The sequence below is a fragment of the Cervus canadensis genome, chromosome 29 (assembly GCF_019320065.1).
Source record: "Cervus canadensis isolate Bull #8, Minnesota chromosome 29, ASM1932006v1, whole genome shotgun sequence".
NCBI lineage: Eukaryota > Metazoa > Chordata > Mammalia > Artiodactyla > Cervidae > Cervus > Cervus canadensis.
In genome coordinates, this window is record NC_057414.1 from 16,675,431 (window position 1) to 16,698,067 (window position 22,637).

At 37.6% G+C, this 22,637-nt stretch overlaps 1 protein-coding gene across 1 annotated transcript in view; it reads left to right on the top strand.

The window, feature by feature from the left end:
* RSF1 (remodeling and spacing factor 1) overlaps positions 1–22,637 on the top strand; it is a 150,383-nt gene that overhangs the window by 64,961 nt on the left and 62,785 nt on the right. Inside the window, exons 3-4 of the mRNA XM_043452642.1 lie at positions 19,935–20,027; positions 20,944–21,149. Coding sequence (XP_043308577.1) covers positions 19,935–20,027; positions 20,944–21,149 — 299 coding nt within the window. The remainder of the gene's footprint in view (positions 1–19,934; positions 20,028–20,943; positions 21,150–22,637) is intronic.

The following is a 22,637-nucleotide window of genomic DNA, read 5'->3' on the forward strand; positions in this document are numbered from 1 at the left end:
CCATATATTTTTTATTGCATGTACACTATGTACCAGGAACTGTGTTTAATACTTTCCTTACATAGCTCGCTTTTGAACTAAATATTATCCTCCTCTTATGCACAAGGTAGTTGATTTTGAGAAACTGAATAACCAGACAGATCTCACATTGCTAGAAATGGCAGAGCCAGCCTTCAAGCCCAGGGCTTCCTGAATTTAGTGCTTTAAAATACTGTTGGTATTGCCCCTTATATTTGTCTTTGTTGTAAATTATAAGCATCTTGAATGCTTTTTGCAGCTTTTATACATCAATGTTAGGTGAATTAATTATTTAAATTATTTCAGTTTTCTTTCACTTGACTGCTAATAAGATTAACTCCGTGTTTACTTCTTACTTCTATTTATTGGTTACATTAGATATTTTTCTAATGGAAATTTTACTTTCCCTGTTAACATGGCTTTTGATCTTTTATCTTTCTCAAAGTGATACTGTTGTACATTTGTATTATGGAGAGCAAATTCTGTTTAAATCTAGAGCAAATATCCATTATCTGTTAGACCTTGGTCTTTGGCTCATAGCAGATGTTACCAATCTAAGCTTTTCCTCCAACCCTAGTTTAGCAGACGACATTGCTATCACAAATCAGTCAGCAAGGGCATGTTCGCCGTGTCTTGTTGTGTTTCTCTTAAGCAGTTAACTGAGACCTGTAGAATGAGCAGAAATTTGCTAGGAAATTACCAATAGTTTGATTTCACTATAATTATGGAGAATGGCAATGAGTGGAAGCCTAGGGTTCATGTGAAAGAAAGTTACTGTAGTAATTCAACCAACCAATTAAGAGGCCTGAACTAAGATTTTGGCAGTAAGTATGGAAAGAAAGGGCTTCCCTGGTGGCTCAGATGGTAAAGAATCCACCTGCAATGCTGGAGTTGCAGGTTTGATCCCTGGATCAGGAAGATCCTCTGGAGAAGGAAATGACAATCCATTCCAGTATTCTTGCCTGGGAAATCCAATGGACAGAGGAGCTTGGCGGGCTATAGTCCATGGGATTGCAAAGAGTTGGACACGACTGAGTAAACAGCAGCAACATGGAAGGAAAAGGATTTAGGTGAGAGCTATCAATATTTGGAAGGTAGAGTCAGTAAGTCTTGATACCTGATAGAGGCAAAGAGAGGTGTCTAGCAGCTCACCTCAAGAAGGGCATTCATTGTTGTGCTCTATCCTGGACTTGCTAACATATATGCTCCAATATCATCCAGTATGTAAAGGAACCTGAAAATCTAGCTGGTGACTTTTAAGGTGAAGTTACCCTCCTAAAAATAAAGAAATCTAGTTAGTAGAAATTTAAAATAGCAGTTCTGCAGAGATATGTTAACCCCTTAGTTGGATTGACCTTGGCCTTGTTGGGCTTCACATTGCTTTTACTTGGTGAGTCATAAAAAAACTTCTCTGCCAATAAACTCTTATGCTTCCATGAAACTCCTCTGTTTGCTGTGATTGCTAATGACTTTAGATACCACATGAGCAAGTTAAGACATCTTACCATGGATAAACAGACACGTGCCTTCAACAAATTCAACAAATTCCTGCCACCCTGCCTCCTGCCCAAACGCAGCAGTAAAAAGGCCCTAAATGTAATAGAAAAGCTAATTTTTAATTAATTATCCTTTAAAGGAATTGATTTCCTTTAGCTCTGAATTATTTCTAAGAGACAAATGGTAATTTATTACTGCTATTTTTCTTCAGTTTTGTGATTTCTTTGGTGCATGCCATACCAGTGATTTAGAGACAGTTTTTCAGTGAAAAAAGAAATACTGTCACACTGAATGTAGTGATCAATGGATTTTAAAAGGCTCTTGATTTTAAGAAATGTTAAAATGTAAAAATAAATATGTTTATTTGGATAAGCAGAGTATTTCCTGGTGTTCAGTACTAGAGGGATAATGACATTTAGTAGAAAATAACCTAATGTGTCTTTTCTGGGGTGTCTATCTACCACTCCACAGAAAATTAACCTCATTTGTCCCTCAAAAGTAAAGGGAAGATAATAGATAATCGCAGAACTCTTTGGAAAGTGATTATAGTAGATAATGGTTCTTGTTCAGTCACTCAGTCGTGTCTGACTCTTTGCAGCCCCATGGATTGCAGCATGCCAGGCTTCCCTGTCCTTCATCATCTCCCAGAGTTAACGCACACTCATGTCCATTGAGTCAGTGATGACATCCAACCATCTCATCCTCTGTCGTTCCCTTCTCCTCCTGCCTTCAGTCTTTCCCAGTGTCAGGGTCTTTTTCAAATGAGTCAGTTCTTTGCATCAGGTGGCCAAAGTACTGGAGTTTCAGCTTCAGCATCAGTCCTTCCAATGAACGTTCAGGACTGATCTCCTTTAGGATGGACTCGTTGGATCTCCTTGCAGTCCAAGGGACTCTCAAGAGTCTTCTCCAACACCACAGTTCAAAAGCATCAATTCTGCAGTGCTCAGGCTTCTTTATGGTACAACTCTCACATCCGTACATGACTATTGAATAAACCACAGCTTTGACTAGATGGACCTTTGTTGGCAAAGTAATGTCTCTGCTTTTTTTTTTTTAATTTTTTTTTCATTTATTTTTATTAGTTGGAGGCTAATTACTTCACAACATTGCAGTGGGTTTTGTCATACATTGACATGAATCAGCCATGGAGTTACATGTATTCCCCATCGCCATCCCCCCTCCCACCTCCCTCTCCACCTGATTCCTCTTGGTCTTCCCAGTGCACCAGGCCCAAGTACTTGTCTCATGCATCCCACCTGGGCTGGTGATCTGTTTCACTATAGATAATATACATGCTGTTCTCTCGAAACATCCCACCCTCGCCTTCTCCCACAGAGTCCAAAAGTCTCTGCTTTTTAATATGCTAATTTTGTCATAGCTTTCCTTCCAAGGAGCAAGTGTCTTTTCATTTCATGGCTGCAGTCACTGTCTGCGGCAATTTTGGAGCCCAAGAAAATCAAGTCTGTCACTGTTTCCATTGTTTCCCCATCTATTTGCCATGAAGTGATGGAATGGGATGCCATGATCTCCATTTTTTGAATGCTGAATTTTAAGCTAGCTTTTTCACTCTTCTCTTTCACCCTCATCAAAGAGGCTCTACAGTTCCTCTTTGCTTTCATAAGAGTGGTATCATCTGCATATCTGAGGTTATTAATATTTCTCCAGGCAATCTTCATTCTAGCTTGTGCTTCATCCATCCTGGCATTTCACATGATGTACTGTACGAATAAGTTAATAAACAGGGTGACAGTATACAGCCTTGACGTACTCCTTTCCCAGTGTGGAACCAGTCTGTTGTTCCATGTCTGGTTCTAACTGTTGCATCTTGACCTGCACACAGATTTCTCAGGAGGCAGGTCAGGTGGTCCAGTATTCCCATCTCTTTAAGTATTTTCCACAGTTTGTTGTGATCCACACAGTCAAAGACTTCAGTGTAGTCAATGAAGCAGAAGTAGATGTTTTTCTGGAATTCTCTTCCTTTTTCTGTGATCCATCAGATGCTGGCAATTTGATCTGTGGTTCCTCTACCTTTTCTAAATTGAGCTTATACATGTGGAAGTTCTTGGTTCATGTACTGTTGAAGCCTAGCTTGAAGGATTTTGAGCATAATCTTGCTAGCATTTAAAATAAGTAGTTTTAACATTTGTTGGCATTGCCCTTCTTTGGGATTGGAATGAAAACTGACCTTTTCCAGTCCTGTGGCCACTGTGGAGTTTTCCAAATTTGCAGCACTTCGACAGCATCATCTTTTAGGATTTGAAATAGCTCGGCTGGAATTCCATCACCTCTACGGCTTTGTTCGTAGTGATGCTTCCTAAGGCCCACCTGATTTCACACTCTAGGATGTCTGGCTCTAGGTGACAGCTGAGTGATCATACCATTGTTGTTATCCAGGTCATGAAGATCTTTTTTGTATAGTTCTTCTGTGTATTCTTGCCACCTCTTCTTAATATCTTCTGCTTCTGTTAGGTCTGCACTGTTTCTGTCTTTTATTGTGCCCATCTTTGCTTGAAATATTCCCTTGATATCTCCAATTTTCTTGAAGAGAGTGCTAGTCTTTCCCATTCTATTGTTTTCCTCTATTTCTTTGCATTCATCATTGAGGAAGGCTTTCTTATCTCTCTTTGCTATTCTTTGAAACTTTGCATTCAGATGGGTATATCTCCTTTTCTCGTTTGCTTTCGTTTCTCTTCTTTTCTCAGCTATTTGTAAGGCTTCCTCAGACAGCCTTTTAGCGTTTCTTTTTCTTGGGAATTGCTTTTTTACCTCCTCCTGTACACTGTCACAAAACTCTGTCCATAGATCTTCAAGAATTCTATCAGATCTAATCCCTTTAATCTATTTGTCATTTCCACTGTATAATTAGTAAGGGATTTGATTTAGGTCATACCTAAATGGCCTAGTGATACTCCCTACGTTCTTCAATTTAAGTCTGAGTTTTGCAAAAAGGAGTTCATGATCTGAGCCACAGTCAACTCCTGGTCGTATTTTTACTGACTGTATAGAGCTTCTCCAACTTCAGCTGGGAAGAATATAATCAATCTGATTTTGGTATTGACCATTTGGTGATGTCCATGTATAGAGTCATCTCTTGTGTTTTTGGAAGAGGGTGTTTGCTATGATCAGTGCATTCTCTTCGCAAAACGCTGTTACCCTTTTCCCTGCTTCATTTTGTAACTCCAAGGCCAGACTTGCCTGTTACTCCAGGTGTATCTCTTGACTTAGTACTTTTGCATTCCAGTCCCCTGTGATGGAAAGGACTTTTTTTTTTTTTTTTTGGTATTGGTTCTAGAAGGTCTTGTAGGTCTTCATAGAACTGTTCAACTTAAGCTTCTTTGTCATTATTGGTTGGAGGATTGAATCTGGGTGTCCTGAATTGCAGGCAGATTCTTTATAGTCTGAGTCAGCAGGGAAGCCCATTTTGTCAATAGATACCTTTAATCAGAATGGCAGTTTCAGTAAGGCTCATTGCTTTTATTCCTTAGGCAGCTTGTCATCTATTAGGAAGTCATAAGGACCATCTTTTTTCATTTGTTATTTTGGACATATTTTGACAAGGGGTAGATAGTTCTATGTGGCTGTGTTTATTTTTCAAAAATAAGCTAAGGTTGTTATGTTTCATTTTTTTGGCCTTTGTTTATTAAATTGTGTTTTTCTTTTTAAAATTGAGGTATAATTCATACAACATAAAAATTTCCATATTAAAATATATTCATTGATTTTTAGTATATTCATTATGTTGTCCAGCCATACCACTATGTAATTCCAGAACATTTCTATCACCCCAAGCAGAAACTCTGTACCCATTAGCAATCTGTTCCAGTCACAGCCCCTTCCTGCTCAGATCCTGGCCAGCTCTCACTCTCCTTTCTGTCTCTATGAATTTGTGTGTTTTGAACATTCCTTATGGGTGAAATCATAAAATGTGTGTGGCCTTCTGTGTCTCCTTCATTTAGTATAATGATTTGAAAGTTTGTTCATGTTATATATAGTATATATTAGTACTCCATTTCTTTTTATTGCAAAACATTCTTCCATTTTATGGTTAATACATTTTATTTATCCATTTTCAATTGATGATCATTTGAATTTTTTCACCTTTTGGCTATTAGGAATTCTGCTATGAATGTTGATATAAAAGTGTGGCCATGAATTTTTTTCTTCTCTATGTACCTAGGAGTGTATAAAATTGCTGGGTCATATGGCATTTTTTTTTGAGGAACTGCCAAACTGTTTTCCATAGTCACTATACTATTTTACATTCTCATCAGCAATTTATGAGGGTTTCAGTTTCTCCAAAACTTACATTTTTGTTACAATGATAAGAGCTAATATTTGGGAACTTAATATATACTAGATCCTATGGTATTTTACATACAGTATCATTTAATTCACAGCATAAACTAGATCATGGAGAATGAATAACTCCCAAAGTCACATAAATAGTAGATGAGGAAGCAAGGATTGAACATAGGTTTGTCTTGTGCCACAAAATGAATACTTAACGCTCTGTATATTGGAAAGCATTTTCATGCTTTTAACTCTGCAAATGTTCTTTAAGGAGTACCATTTACTCATGCTTCCCTGGTGGTAATGAGTCTGCCTGCAGTTTGGGACACCTGGGTTTGATCCCTGGGTGGGGAAGATCCCTTGGAGGAGGGCATGGCGACCCACTCCAGCATTCTTTCTTGGAGAATCCCCGTGGACAGAGGATCCTGGCGGGCTACAGTCCATGGGGTTGCAAAGAGTTGGACATGACTGAGCAGCTAGGTGCACACACGTTTACTCACGCGCAGTGCTTCAGTGGCCACGATTTACCATCATGAGTGAACTGCATGTGTTAATATAGTAAGAGCACCGGATTTCTAACGGGGAAAAACCTGAACTCTGCCGATTACTAGGTATGTAAGTTTAGTCAGTTCTTGTGCAAGTATGTGTGAATTCTCTCAGCATAGTACTTATCAAATAGTTGGAACCCAGCAAATGTTGTTTAAATATTAAAAATAAATTATCAGGAAAACAGTAACAATTTTACTTCTTTTCTGTGTCTGGCATTCTTTTGGAAATTGACAGAAACTTAGACCGAATTATTTATACTTGTAGATACAGAATTGTTGAGTTGCATCTGCTTTAGTTTTTGTTCTGAATTTCAGGTGGTCCAGTGAATGTTTTGTGTTGATAATAAATCTGAAGACTGTTCCAGTCAGAAGGGATCAGTGCCTTAATTACGGCTGGGAAATCTTCTGTGCAAGCGTGCCCTTGTAGTAGACTTCAGAAACCTGCTTTTCCCCTCCAGAGGTTTTTTTTTTTCCCCCCGAAGTGTGCACACTTGTATTATTCAGAACCTCTCCATTGTATACTCAGAAGTATTGCTCCTTTACCTATAACTCTAGTATCAATGTGTTTTGAAAGAAGTTGCATAAAAATAGCGATTAATCAATATCATTAGTCATTGAAGAAATGAACATTAGAAGCACAGTATTACTTTATACCTAATAGGGTAACTCTTAAAGCAAAATAATAAATATTGATGAATTTGTGGAGATGCTGAAACTGATGGGAATACAAAATGGTGCAGCTGATGTGGAAAACCATTTGGCCCATCCTTAAAAAGCTAAACAGGACTTTCCTGGTGGTCCAGTGGTTAAGACTCTGTGCTTCTAATACAGGCTCCATCCCTGGTCGGGAAGGTTCCACATGGTGTGCTGTACAGTCAAAAAAAAAAAAAGCTAAACATGTAACTGCTGTGTACCCATCAGTTCTGCACCTCGCTGTATACTCAGAAGAACCGAAAACAGACTCACAGACACTTGTATGCCAGTATTTATTGTAGCTTAATCCATAAGAGCCCAAAGGTTGACACTACCCAAATGTCCATCAGTAAACAAAATGTGATACATTCATACAATGCAATATTTTTCATCCTTAAAAAGGAAAGAACTTCTTATATTTGCTACCACATGGGCAGTCCTTGCAAACATTATGCTAAGTAAAAGAAGCCAGACACAAAAGAACATATATTAAAGTAGATTAGAGATTACAAGGTGCTACAGAGTGGGAGGAGAATTGGGAGTTAATTGCTTAAAACTTAAAGATCTTCTGTTGAAGGGAATTCCCTGACAGTCCAGTGATTGGGATTCCACCCTTTTACTGCCGAGGGCCTGGGTTCAGTCCCTCTTTGGGGAACTAATATCCCACAAGCCAAGTGATGTGGCCAAAAGAAAGTTTTTGTCTGGATAATAAAAAAACTTTTGGAAATAAGAAATATCAGTGATTATACAGCATTGTGAATGTGATTGATTAATGCCACTAAATTATACACTTAATGACTAAAATGGTGAATTTTATGTTTATATACAAAAATATTTCTCTATATATTAAATTCATATATATCTCCACACTATATAAAAATGCAACAGTCAGGGAATTTTCTCTTGATCTGGCAGTAATCTTAACTTCAACGTGTTTACTATCATATTGGATACAGATCCTAACAAGGCAGCCCATTCAGTATAATATAGGGTTTGTTGTTTAGTTGCTAAGTCGTGTCTGACCCTTGCGACCCCATGGACTGTAGCTTGCCAGGCTCCTCTGTCCATAGGATTTCCAAGGCAGGAATGCCTGGAGTGGGTTGGCATTTCCTCCTCCAGGGGATCTTCCCCACTCACAAATCAAACCCACATCTCTTACATCGCCTACATTGGCAGACAGATTCTTTACCCCTGATAGCTGCTATCAGGGAAGCCTGTAAGTGAAAGCTGCTCAGTTGTGTCCAAATCTTTGTGGCCCCATGGACTGTAGCCCACCAGGCTCCTCTGTCCATGGTTGGGCAAGAATGCTGGAGTGGGTAGCTCTCCCTTCTCCAGGGGATCTTCCCAACTCAGGGATTGAACCCAGGTCTCCCACATTGCAGGCAGATTCTTTACCATCTGAGCTACCAGGAAAGCCTGCTGCTGCTGCTGCTAAGTCGCTTTAGTCATGTCCGACTCTGTGCGTGCGACCCCATAGACGGCAGCCCACCAGGCTCCCCCATCCCTGGGATTCTCCAGGCAAGAACACTGGAGTGGGTTGCCATTGCCTTCTCCAGTGCATGAAAGTGAAAAGTTAAAGTGAAGTCGCTCAGTCGTGTCCTATATATAGGGTTAATTACCCAGAAAATAAAAGTAGGCAATTAAATCAGTCACCAATAATTTTATTTAAATATTGGGTATTTTAAATATATTTGAAACAAAAGTATCTTGAAACAATATTTATGTACAGTTTGAAGAACACTGATCTACTTCCTGCTGCTGCTAAGTCGCTTCAGTTGTGTTGGAATCTTTGCAACTCTATGAACTGTGGCCCGCCAGACTCCTCTGTCCATGGGATTCTCCAGGCAAGAATACTGGAGTGGGTTGCTGTGCCCTCCTCCAGGGGATCTTCCCGACCCAGGGATTGAACCCCCATCTTCTATGGCTCCTGCATTGCAGACGGATTCTTTACCACTGAGCCACCAGGAAAGCCCAGTCTACTTCCTAACAGCTCTTAATTCTCTTTATTTTCTTCTTGTGTTCCAGTTTGTTCTTGTCGTGTTTTTCTGGGTCCATTTTCAGGTTTGCGTTTATATATGTAGCTGTGGCACCATGAGGATCTGATAGACATCTTCCTTATCTCATCAGTTTTATTAGCAAGATAACCTCCATTTTACAGAAGACCCTGAAATTGAGAGAGGTGATTGACCTTGACAGGATCACACTGTTGATAGAGCCTGGATTTTAATCTCAATCTATTTTATACTAAAACCTTATTTCCCTTCCTATTTAGATTATTGATAAAAAGTAGGTCTCTTGGAAAGAGGAACTTAACAATTACACTCTTTCCACTTGGGTGTATTTTAGGTATATGGTTTACTCTTATCTATGAATATAAAATAGCTGTGATAGAGATTTGATTTTTCTTGCTGGATTTTTGCCAGAAACTTGCAAGATACCTTTTACTGCCCTTCAGAATAGACTATTGAGAGTAGCTTCTCAAATTTTTGACTTGTGTAAATGTGCCATATTTGTAGGTTAACAGATTCCAGCTGCCTGTCCAACTGAGTCCCTTTTGCAAGAGTTGTAGCATCTTACTTATCCTGATGTCAATCACAGTGTCTAATATACAGCAAAGTACTGATAAAGAACTATTTATCCTTTTTGTGGAGTAAACCCATTAATTGATACATGACTGTGCTCTTGTTACTTGGGATTTTGGTATTCTTTTGATTTTTAAAACCACGTTGCTTGAGAAATCTTGCCATTGAAATATATCCAGTATATATTTTAAGGAATGAAAGAACCTTCCATTCTATATGTAACTCTTAATATGCATTGTTATAGGCAGTATTCCCAGGTAGCTCATCAAAATAGTAAGTTGACTCTGTAGTTGTATCAGAGATTACTGATAGTGTAAACATTTAGTGTCCACAGTCAGTAAGATCATGAACTTGGGAGATACTGTAGAAAATAGAAAGATGATCAGACTTTGTTTTGCTTTAAAAAATCTTGTAGCTTTATGGGCCATCCACCCCAAATGAAGTAATATTTGTGAAAGGTCTATTGTAAAGAGTAAAACATTTACTATATAACGTATTAAGCATAAAGCTTGTTGCTTTTGTAAGATACGTGCACTAACAATGTGAATCTGCCTTCTCTTGAGTATCCTCTGCAGGGTTAGGCCAAGCTTCATCACCTTTTCTGTGAGTTATTGCAAAACAGGCTTTAGTGGGTCTCCTTGACCTTGGATTCTATCCTCCTGTCTTGCCATAGTGCAGCAGAACTGTTTTTCATCAGTACTTCCGAATGCTTGTTGAGTCCTCATATTTATGAGCAATGACCTACTTTCATGGCCTTGTCTCTTCCCACTCCCACCCCTCAGCACTCAAGATTTAGGACTCGAAGGTTTCAGCATAAAGAGCTCTCTTATTCGCCTTCACGTTGACAGAACATACCAAAATATTCACATCCCCATTGGTTATCATATTCTGTTCTGTTTCTTCTTGAAGTACTATTTATTTACCTCCTTTTCTGTTAGAACCTCATTCATCCTTTAGGTCCTAGCATAAATGTCACCACTTGAATAAAAGTGTCACACCTTCATCCATTGGCTGAAGGGTTTCTCTCTTTTATTTTCATAGTAGTTCATAGATATATCAGTTTCTCAGCTTGTAGGTGACTCAGTGACTGCTTCTCCCCTCTAATTACTTGTTTTCATGACTTTCTCTGAATTCTGAACTTCTCAGCACAGAGACTGTTAATTCATCTTTGCTTTTCTAATACTAAATGTACTCAGTAAATGTTTCATTTAGTCGTCTGGAAAGAATATTATATATAAAATAGTTGGACATATTTACATATTTGGTCAGGGGTACTTGGTGAGGTTTAATTTGAGTGTAATAACAAAACTACATGATTTCTAATTCTCAATCTAGCCTTTGTCCATAATATGGTTGGTGAAAACTGACCTAATTGGTGTCTTAAATATATTACTGATTTCACTATAAATTACTAGAGATACTAATTCCTATTTCTCTTATTTCTTGGCTAAAGCACAGAATCTCCTAAGGATAATAGTACACCCATGTAAAGACTTACGAGAATTGACTGAATTAATATTTTAAAGTGGTTGGAATAGTACTTGGCATGTGGTAAACACACAATAAATGTTAGCTGTTGCTATTCTAGTCAGAAGTTATTGATGGCTAATTTAAAATAATAATTTTTAAATTAAGGTAAAAACATCATTTTTCTACATTTTTGTTTATTTATTAGATATTTGTTTTGTGCCTGCTGTGTATCTCATGCTTTGTCAAATCTTAGGGATAAAAAGATGACTTCTCAGAGCTCAGCCAAAAAATTCTTCTTGACTCAGACTTGAAAAGGTTTTAGTGAAAACTGTATGGGATGCAGTGGAAAGATCTGAACCAGGAGTCATAGCTTCAGTTTTGATGCAGATTCAGTTTAGTCACTAAATTTGAGAAGGACATTTCTTAGATGTATATAATAGGTACCTCAAACTCTGTAGGTATAAGACATCTCTTTTCCCTCAAGTGTTCCTTTATACCTTCATTAAAAGTGCTTTTATCCTTCCATTTGTTCAAGTCAAGGAATTTAGATGTCACCTTTGATTTTCCTTTTCAGTCACCTTCCACATCTGTTCTTTCAAAAGTCCTTAAAGTTCTCCATTCAAAATATAGCTATTTGGTTTTTTCTGTTCCCACTACTACACCATAGTCCGTGTCATCATTGTCTCTTGCCTTAAAAGTTTTGTAGTTTCTGTTCTTTCCCCTCTGCAACCTATTTTACACACAGCAGCCATTTTTGAAACATATATCTGACCTAATTTTTCCCCCATTAAAAATCATCTCATCATATTAAAACCCTCCTACACTGTAGGGGTGGGGAGCGGGCGGGCAGGGTATAAATTGGTGCAGCCACTATAGGAAACAGTAAGGAGGTTCCTTTCAAAACTAAAAATCAAGCTACCATATGATCCAGCAGTCCCGTTCCTGGGCATATACCTGAAACTAACACAGTATTTTTTTTTTTTTTTTATTAAAGTATGGGTGATTTATAGTTTTGTATTGTTTCTTGCATATAACATAGTGATTCAGCCATAGTCTTCATATTCTTTTGGTTATCTTAGTCTTACATATTATGGTCCATTGCAGGATATTGAATATAGTTTCTTGTGATACACAGTAGGACCTTGCTGTTATTTTATATATAGTAGTTTATATTTGCTAATCCCAAACTCCTCATTTAGGAGTTAATTAAATTAACTGCTAACCTGCTAACCCCTTTGGGCTTCCAGATGGCTACACAGACATAGAGAACAGACTTAGGGACATGGGGCCAGGGGAGGAAGGAGAGGGTGAGATTTCTGGAGAGAGTGACATGGAAACTTATATTGCCATATGTAAAATAGATAGCCAGTGGGAATTTGCTGTATGTCTCAGGGGACTCACACCTGGGCTCTGTAACCCAGAGGGGTGGGATGGGGAGGGAGATGGAGGGAGGGGACATATGTGTGCCTATGGCTGATTCATGTCGATGTTTGGCAAAAACCAACACAATTTCTGTAAAGCAATTATCCTTCAACTGAAAAGTCAATAAATTTAAAAAAAAAAATATTCATCTATAAAAAAAGAATCCACCTGCAAATGCAGGAGACATGAGCTCCATCTCTGGGTCAGAAGGATCCCCTAGAGAAGGAAGTGGCCACTCCAGTATTTTTGCCTGGAAAATCCCATGGACAAAAGAGCTAGACAGGCTACAGTCCATGGGGTTGCAGAGTCAGACAGGACTGAGCATGCGTGCTGTCTGCTTTGGTAACCATAAGTTTGTTTTCTGTGTCTGTGAGTCTCTTTCTGTTTTGTAGATGAGTTCATTTGTGTCAAATTTTAGATTCCACATATAAGTGATGTATCCTATGGTATTTGTCTTTCTGTTTCTAATTTCACTTAGTATGATAATCTGTGGGCCCATCCACGTTGTTGCAAAATGACATTTTACTCTTTTTGACGTATGAGTGATATTCCATTGTATATATAATATATGCCACATTCTTTATCAATCTGTCGATGGATGTTTAGTTGCTTCCTTGTCTTGGCTATTGTAAACAGTGCTCCTGTGCACATAGGGTGCATCTTTTATAATTAGAATTTCCTCTGGATAGATGCCCAGGAGTGGGATTGCTGGATCATATGGCAACTCTATATTTAGTTTTTTTAGGAACCTCTTTACGTTTTTCATAGTGGCTGTACAAGTTTACAATCCCACCAGCAGTGTAGGAGGGTTTTCTTTTCCTGACACCCTCTCCAGCATTTAACACAATATTCTGAACCACTTATACTACCCACTCCCCAAAATGTAAAAAATCCTCCCATCGCATCTGAAATCAGATTTTAATTTCTCACCCTGTCTTACATAATCTGGCCTTTGGTTTCCTTTTCTTTTTGTTCTCCCCCTTATTCTGCTTCATTGACAGTGATCTTTTTTCCTGGTTTTGGATATGTCAGACCTCTGTGCCGGCTTGTTTCTTTTGTCTGAAACATTCCTACACCAGGTCTTTCTGTGGCTGGTTTCTGTTTATCAGTCATGTCTCAACTTTTTGTGTCAAATGTAAGCTTTTTAAAATGAGGCCTTGCCTGAGCACTAAACCTTTTCTCTCTCACAGTGTTCTGTTTTGTCTACACTTGATATTTTCTTATTTTCACCCATTTGACTACCTCCTAGAATATAAGCTCCATCGTGGCAGTTTGATTGTTTTCTCTACCGTGGTGTCCCAGCTCTTTGATTAGTTCCTGCCTTAGAACAAGTACCCAATAAATGTTTGTGGAATCACTGGATAAATGAATCTCTTTAGACTTCATGTTTTTAAGTTGTAAAATAAAGATTTCCATCTGATTGATATTAAGTGGCTCCCTCATCAAAGGTAAACAAAACCGAACACTGGTTAAAGGCTGTAATGACAGATTTATTCAGTAAGTTCTCTAGTAGATGGAGCTTGAACTCAATTTCAGTTTGCCCAGAGGTGGCTGGTATTTTAAAGGTAGGAAGAGGGAGTTGGGGAGATGGTAATGAAAGAGTAAAGGAGTTGAGCTGGGTTAGGGAAATAAAAAAATCACAAAAGCCAGTTATGAGAGTTGGTCTAAGTCAGCTTGATTAGGCCTTTTGTGCCTGCAACTTCTTCAATCTGATGATTACATACAAAAGGATTGGATTTCAGGTCCTTGAGAAGGACACGCCTGTCCTGTAGGACATATATATATATACCTCTCAAAAGTTTAGAGGAAAGATTTACAATTAAGTTTGTTTGTTTTAAAAGTAGTTAGGGGGAATTCCTTGGCAGTCCAGTAGTTAATACTTGTCATTTTCACTGGGATGGCGCAGGTTCAATTCCTGGTCAGGGAGCTAAGATCCTGCAAGCTGCCTGTCGTGACAAAAAGGAAAAAAAAGAGAGATTTAGAGGTCCTCCAGGATCTGATCAGATGTTGGCTGGAGCAAACAATAAATCCTTTTGGCAACCTTGACTTTTCTAGACAACAGTGAAAGAGCAGGGGTGTGTCCTTAGGCTGATAGAAGCCATTCAAGTGTTGGTCTAGTCTCTCAGTGCCAACATTTGGATGTTCATGCTGAGAATTTTGCGGTTTTTCTACACCCTTCCTCCTTTTTAATACCTCACCTTCTAAACTTCCAGAAAGAGAAGAATTACTGGTGCTCCCATTGTGTATATGAGTCTAAGATTAATATGTTAATGATCTCACTGAGTTAAAGTCTGTGTTTTTGCTGAATAGGCACGTCAAACCACCTTTCTTACACATGTTAAGCTGCTGTGAACTTTTAAATGCCCCCCACACCCCCTACCCCTTATTTTCCATTCTCAACCTTGTTTATTCTCTGTAGAAGTCAAGAAGAATAGACACAGGGAGTTTTAGAATGACAACAGGCAGGCAGCCAAGAGGCCTCCCATGCTGAATGGCATTCAACCTTGCAGGCATGGAACATTGATTTTGTGTGTGTATCAGAAAGACTGTTCCTTAGGCACCATACAGGGGGAAACAAAAAGACACAATCACTCTTTAACACATTTAGAGAGAATCAAACTTAAAACCAGTATTATGGAACGATAATTTATGGTGATAAATGTGGATGTTTTGGATATTGGAATATTCTCTAAAGAGGAATTGCATGCAAAAGCAAACTATATAGGCTGCTTGGTTAGAATCAGATGAAACCTGGGGAGTTAATGTGAATTACCAATCTAGTAGGGATCCCTTTGCTTCAAGGTCCCAAGAATAACTGTCTAGACAGTCTCTAATAAACAAAGCTAGTTTGTGGTCCTCTAGGCACACTATGGCCCCTGTGTCAAATCTCGCCTTTCTGCCTGTTTATGTATGGCTTGAGAACTAAGAATGGTTTTTATATATTGAAATGGTTGGGAGAATGGTTGACAGATGAAAATTATATGAAATTCAGATTTCCTTACAAATAAAGTGGTATTGTAAAGTGGTATTGCTCACTCATTTATGTATTATAGAAAATACTGCTTTTCCTGGAATGTGACGTCAAGTGGGCCTTAGGAAGCATTAGTACGAACTAAGCTAGTGGAGGTGGAATTCCAGCTGAGCTATTTCAAATCCTAAAAGATGATGCTGTGGAAGTGTTGCATTCAATATGCCAGCAAATTTGGAAAACTCAGCCGTGGCCACAGGACTGGAAAAGAAGGGCAGTGCTAAATGTTAAAACTGCTGCACAATTGTACTCATTTTACATGCTAACAAGGTTATGCTCAAAATCCTTCAAGCTAGGCTTCAACAGTACATGAACTGAGAACTTCAGATGTATAAGCTCAATTTAGAAAAGGCAGAGGAATCAGAGATCAAATTGCCAGCATCTGTTGGATCATAGAAAAAGCAAGAGAATTCCAGAAAAACATCTACTTCTGACTGTGTGGATGACAACAAACTGGAAAATTCTTAAAGAAATGGAAATACCAGACCACCTTACCTGCCTCCTGAGAAATCTATATGCAGGTCAAGAATCAACAGTTACCAGCCGTGAAACAATGCACTGGTTCAAAATTGGGAAAGGAGTATGTCAAAGCTGTGTATTGTCACCCTGCTTATTTAACATGTAAGCAGAGTAATCATGGGAAATGCCAGGCTAGATGAAGCACAAGCTGGAATTAAAATTGCCAGGAGAAATAGGAACAGCCTCAGATATGCAGATGATACCACTCTAGTGGCAGAAAGTGAAGAGGAACTAAAGAGCCTCTTGATGAGGGTGAAAGAAGAGAGTGAAAAAGCTGGCTTAAAACTCAGCATTCAGAAAACTAAGATCATGGCATCTGGTCCCATTGCTTCATGGCAAATAGATGGGGAAACAATGGAAACAGTGACAGACTTTATTTTTTGGGCTCCAAAATCACTGCAGATGGTGACTGCAGCCATGAAATGAAAAAACGCTTGCTCCTTGGAAGGAAAGCTATGACAAACCTAGACAGCATATTAAAAAACAAAGACATTACTTTGCTGACAAAGGTTCATATAGTCAAAGCTATGCTTTACCAGTAGTCATGTACTGATGGGAGAGTTGGACCATAAAGAAGGCTGAGCGCCAAAGAATTGATGCTTTCAAACTGTGGTGTTGGAGAAGACTCTTGAGAGTCCCTTGGACTGCAAGGAGATCCAACCAGTCCATCCTAAAGGAAATTAGTCCTGAATATTCATTGGAAGGATTGATACTGAAACTGAAGCTCCAATACTTTGGTCACTTAATGCGAAGAAACAGTTCATTGTTAAAGACCCTGATTCTGGGAAAGATTGAAAGCAGGAGGAGAAAGGAGGTAACAGAGGATGAGATCATTGAATGGCATCACCGACTCAATGGACATGAGTTTGAGCTAACTTTGGGAGATGGTGAGGGACAGGGAAGCCTGGCATGCTTCAGTCCATGGATTTGCAGAGTCAGACATGACTTAGCTTCTGAACATGACTTAGCAACATAACTGCTTTTGCACTGTAACAGAGTTTAATAGTTGAAAAAGAGGCCATGTGGTCACAAAACCTAAATTATTTTGTTTGTCCCTTAGAAGTTTGCTGACCCCTGATGAGATTATGTAGTCCTGCATCAGAATTATTTAAGTGTTGTTTGTAGCACTTTTTACATTTGTGGCATTTCCCCTGTTGTGGCAGTGTGCTGTGCTCAGTTGCTCAGTCCTGTCCCACTCTTTGAGACCCCATGGACTGTATGCTGCCAGACTTCTCTGTCCATGGAATTTTCCAGGCGTGAATACTGGAGTGGGTTGCCATTTTCTACTTCAAGGGATCTTCCCAACCTGAGGATCAAACCCACACTCTTGTGTCTCTTGCAGTGGCAGGGGTATATTTTACCACTGCATCCCTGGGAAGGGAGTAAAAATAGGTTATGGCTATATGGGCCTTGAAGGGAGGTCTTCAAATAGCATAGTATAAGTCCTCATTGCTTAAAGAAACTGAAAATGAATAGCATGTTTACCTCTGAATATCAGCTCAACAAAGGTTTTCACCCTGAACACTGTAAATGAAGGTCAGTAAATTGAAGCTAAGTAATGCAGATGCAGAGGCCTGTATCTTAATTATCTCTGTATCTACCTCACTCTCTCTCTCCTTGCCTTTCACACAGTAAATGACAATCAATAGTTGTCCAGCTGTGTTTGCTATCAGTGACGCCATGAGCCATTGACTGTGCATTGGTAAATAGGTTGTTGGTTACACTTTGGAGCTGTGTCATTCTCAGCCCCTCTGGGTGAAGTTGAGCTTCCCCACACTCAGCTTTAGCCTTCAAAGTATTTTAGGGGTGTGGTACACAGTAGAGCACTCAAGAAATGCTTCATCCAAGTCATAAGCTTTAGTCTGTGTTGTTGACTGTTCCTCTGATTTTTTTTTTTGATTGAGATATTATTGACATACCGTGAAAGTCACCCTTTAAAAATATGCAATCCAGTTTTTTAAGCATATTCACAAGTATGTGAGCTATCTTAATAGTAGAACACTGTCTTAATTGTAGAGCATTTTTGTTACTCTAAAAGGAAGTCCACTAGCAACCACTGTTCCTCCCTCTACTTACCCACTAGCAATTTTGTCCATATGGATTTGACTCTTGTGGAAATTCTGTATACAAACACTCCAAAATCTGTGACCTTTTATATCTGATTTTTTTTTTTTTTACCTAGCATTATGTTTTTAATATTCATCCATGCTGTACAGTATAGCAATACTTCATTCCTTTTCATGGAGCATAAAATTCCATTGTATTTATATTCCACATATTATTTTATTCATTCATCAGTTGATGTAAACTTGGGTTGACCCCACCCTTTGGCTATTATAAATAATATTGAGATGAACATTTGTATAGTATATGTTTTCATTTTTTTATATGTACATACCAAGGAATGGAATTGCCAAGTCATGTGGTAACTCAGTGTTAACTTGTTGAGGAACTGCTAACCTTTTTTTTTTCTTTTACAAAGTGGCTGCTCTAGTTTACATTGCAATCATTTGCTATTTTCCTTCTTTTTTATTATAGCTATCCTAACATGTCGGAAGTAGTATTGCAGTGTGATTGTGAGTTACATTTCCCTAATGACTGAGGACATTGGTCATCTTCTTCTGTGCTTTTTGGCCAGTTATATATATTCTTTGGCAAAGTATCTGTTCATATGTTGACTTTTACTTTTGTTATAATCACCTGAGGGTCTGCCCTGTGTGGTATTCCAAAAAAAATTTCCTTCACTCTCTATGTCTCAGTATTTTTTCTCTGCTAAATGCAGTGCTGTAGCAGTCAAAGGAAGTATGGTATTCCAGAGAATGGAGAGATCTTTCTTCCTTTAAAGATCTTCCATTATAGAGTTCCTGGGCATACTGCTTGCTTATATTTTTTCTATCCTGACAATGATCTCCTGCAATTCTATTACACAAGTTAGTTTAAAAAAAGACACTGGTACAGGAGAGTAAAAGAATAACCCTCCCGGGAGGGCCAGCTTACTTTTATTCCTAGATTGAGATGGTTATGTAAGCAGTCTCACTCGCCTTTTTGTTTTTCTCCTCCCAGCCTTTCTAGCCAGTTGCCCAACCAGATAATCTTGTGCCTTTTGTTGGTTCTTGTCCCTGGGCCTTCATTATACCCTTTGCTCCTTGGATTGGAAAAAGAGTGTGAAGCTTGTAGGCACTTTATGTCATTTTTCATGTCTACTTCACGACCTTTAAGATCAGTATTACTACTGCTCCCCTTTTATTGCTGAGGAAACTGTCTCACAGAGGTCATAGAGCCCGTGGCATCTCTCCTGATAAGTGTAATGGTTATCCAGATCTTCTTTCTTCATCCTGTTAAATTGTCTCTGGTTTGCTTGAAATGTTTGTGTGGAAAGAGAAACCTAGAAATTTAAGTTAATGCCACATTATAGAAGCCAAGCAGTGAAATCTTTACCCATAATTAGGAGGACTTCGAGTTGGAGAGTAACTTGAATAAAAATGTGTCTACAACTTGGAATGTTATTTTTAGCTTGCTTCTAGTCTAGGCATAGAGATGAATTATTGTCCTGTTGGAGAGGTGGAATCAGATAATTACTTGCATTTGGGAAACTGCCACAAGAGTATATATAAAATTCTTGAGAGCAAAGGAGACAGCTGCAGAGGTCATGCTTACCCTGAATGCAGTCGTCATTCAGTAGTAGTGGTCAACGCTTCTGATATATTTAAATAGTAGATATTTCAGAGTGTGATTGGACTGGACTGTGTTTGGCGTAAACTTTTTCCTTTATGTAGTAACAAAACAGTTAACGTAGTTGTACAACAAAACTGCCAATGTAAATAAAAATTGCCTTTCTGTATTAAGACTTTAACTTTCTCTTGACAGATATGCCAAGAGTTTAATAGCACCTGGGCATGGGAGATGGAGAAGAAAGGCTATCTTGAAATGAGTGTTGAATGCAAGTTAGCACTCTTAAAGGTAATAAATTTATTATTTGTTAAAATTATTTTAATTAAAAAATCACTTTGACTCCTTCTGGTTGAATTGGGAAGCAACTAGAAAGTAGAAATTTTTATTGTTAGTGGAAAAGGACAATAGAATTTTCTTTTTTTTATTGATTTTTTTGGTGATAAAACTCCTCTTTAAATTACTATTTTTGGTTGTTTTTCAATACACACTTATATCTAGGTTTAATGATCTCTGCCTGTAGGGATAATGGCAAACAGTTACCCTAGATTAATTTTATGCATTGTTGGCAGCCTTCAAAATCATTGCTAATAAATATGGTAAACTGTGGTTAATCTTTCACTGATTTACTAAATCAAAGATTCAGGGAAGAAATCTGACTTTATATACACTAATCATATACAAAAATTTTAATTAAAAGTTAGTTCATCCATTTTGGTGCTGGCAGTATGAATTTCTTTTCTTTTCTTTTTTTTTTTAAAGATAATTCTCCAGAGGCAGTTATCAATAAGACTGCCTTTGGTAAAAATTATGTATGTCTCAAGCTTTCAAAAATAGACAGCCATTTCAAGAATAAAGCTCATCTAAAAGCTTTAAGAGAAAGTCATTGAAAATTATATACCATGAACCAATTTGGGAGACTTTAATATAAACACTCAGTGCTTTAGAATATAACTTAATTTTTGGGTCACTGGTTGTGTTAAACCTATAAATTTATGTAATACTAAAATTGTATGTTAAATTAGAAATTTGTCCTTTAAAATTGGTTATTATAAAATAAGTGTACAAAAGAGGAGAGAGGAAAGTGAAAGATGGACAGACATACTCTTTCTCTTCTTATCCCTGAATCAGTTTCGTGGTTGGACATAACACATTTATTGTGATGGAGAAACATTTATGGGGTAATTTAAATCTGACTATTTTCCAGTACCTCTGTGAGTGTCAATTTGATGACAATCTCAAATTCAAGAATATTATCAACGAGGAGGATGCTGATACCATGCGTCTCCAGCCAATTGGCCGTGACAAAGATGGCCTCATGTACTGGTACCAGTTGGATCAAGATCACAATGTCAGAATGTACATAGAAGAACAAGATGATCAAGATGGCTCTTCATGGAAATGCATTGTCAGGTATCTTCCATTGGAACTTTTTTTACATTTATTTGCATGTTTCTTACTTTGATCTCTTCTCTACCAGAATATAATCTCTGAGGCTTGGTGATTCTTTTCCATTTATGGGGTTAGGAATTTCTAGGACCTAGCCTAGTGCCCAGCACAATACGCATTGGAAACACTTAATTTAATTATTTGTCAAATAAATAAATACATTTAACAATATGTCCACTAGGACATATACCTAGTACTTTAGGGAGCTGGAATCGAAAAAATAATGATGCATAGGTAATATGCACAGAGAAAAGCATTGTTAGAAAGAAATATAAGAAAAACACAAATATATTTTATATATATATATGTATGTATCTTTTTACTGTGTTGCATAGCTTGTAGGATCTTAGTTTCCTGACCAGGGATTGAACCCAAGCCCTTGGCAGTGAAAGCATAGCATCCCAACCGCTGCATCATCAGGGAATTCCCAGAGAAACATTAATTGATTTTTATTTAGCTATGTAGGTTTCTATTAGGCATTATTTGTTTATTCTTCTTAAATTTGTCTAATTCATGTGACACATATTTTCATGTGAAAATATACTACATTTTCAGTTTTTCCTATGCATACATTTCTTTAGTGAGGTCTGAAGAAATCTGAGGAACATTATGCTTTTTTGTCCTAATCCATTTTTAAAAATCTTGATTTCTTATGTTTGTATTGATAAATATATTTAAATGGAAACATTTAATTTCATATAAAGCTTTGAAATAAAACTTTAAAAAAAATTGATTAGTGACTCTCGGATTGTTATTCAGAATCTTTGTGTCTCCAATTTTCTGTTTTTGCAAATTAACTATTTAGAATTTGTTGTATTAATTTCCATAATTTATATTAATTTTGAAAATATTATAGGATTTATAACTAGAGTAGGGAGAACTAATGGATATATGTCCAGTGGCTTATGAAGACTCTTTTAACTAACTCATCTTTGATTTTGCTTGGATTTTAGCAGATTTTTGTTAGTGGTCATTTATTAATGTTTTGAAGAGAAAATTCTAGAAATTCATAATATTTGTTTGGGTCATGGAAGCTGAAGTTTTATTCCCTAAGAATAAACTTTGAATGAGCTCTTGGGGGATTGTTTTTTGACCATTCTTTCATCATATTATTATAAAATATGTTATTATATATTATATATGATATTATATAATAGCATCATATATTATATAAAATATAAACCATATAATATGGTTTTCCATATAGTTAACTTACTAAATTAAAATAAAGTGGACCTGAAATAAGATGTACTCACCATCTCTCCCTGTGAATACATACATTAAATAAGGTTCTGTTCATGATGTTTTACCACCATTCTACTGTCTTCTTTATTAAACTTGCATAGTTGTTTGAGACAACTGCTTTGTGGAAGAAAAACTTACAACAGAGAAAAATTATTATGAGTGTTATTAATCAGTCATATGTACTTTTAAACAACTGCTAGTATATGA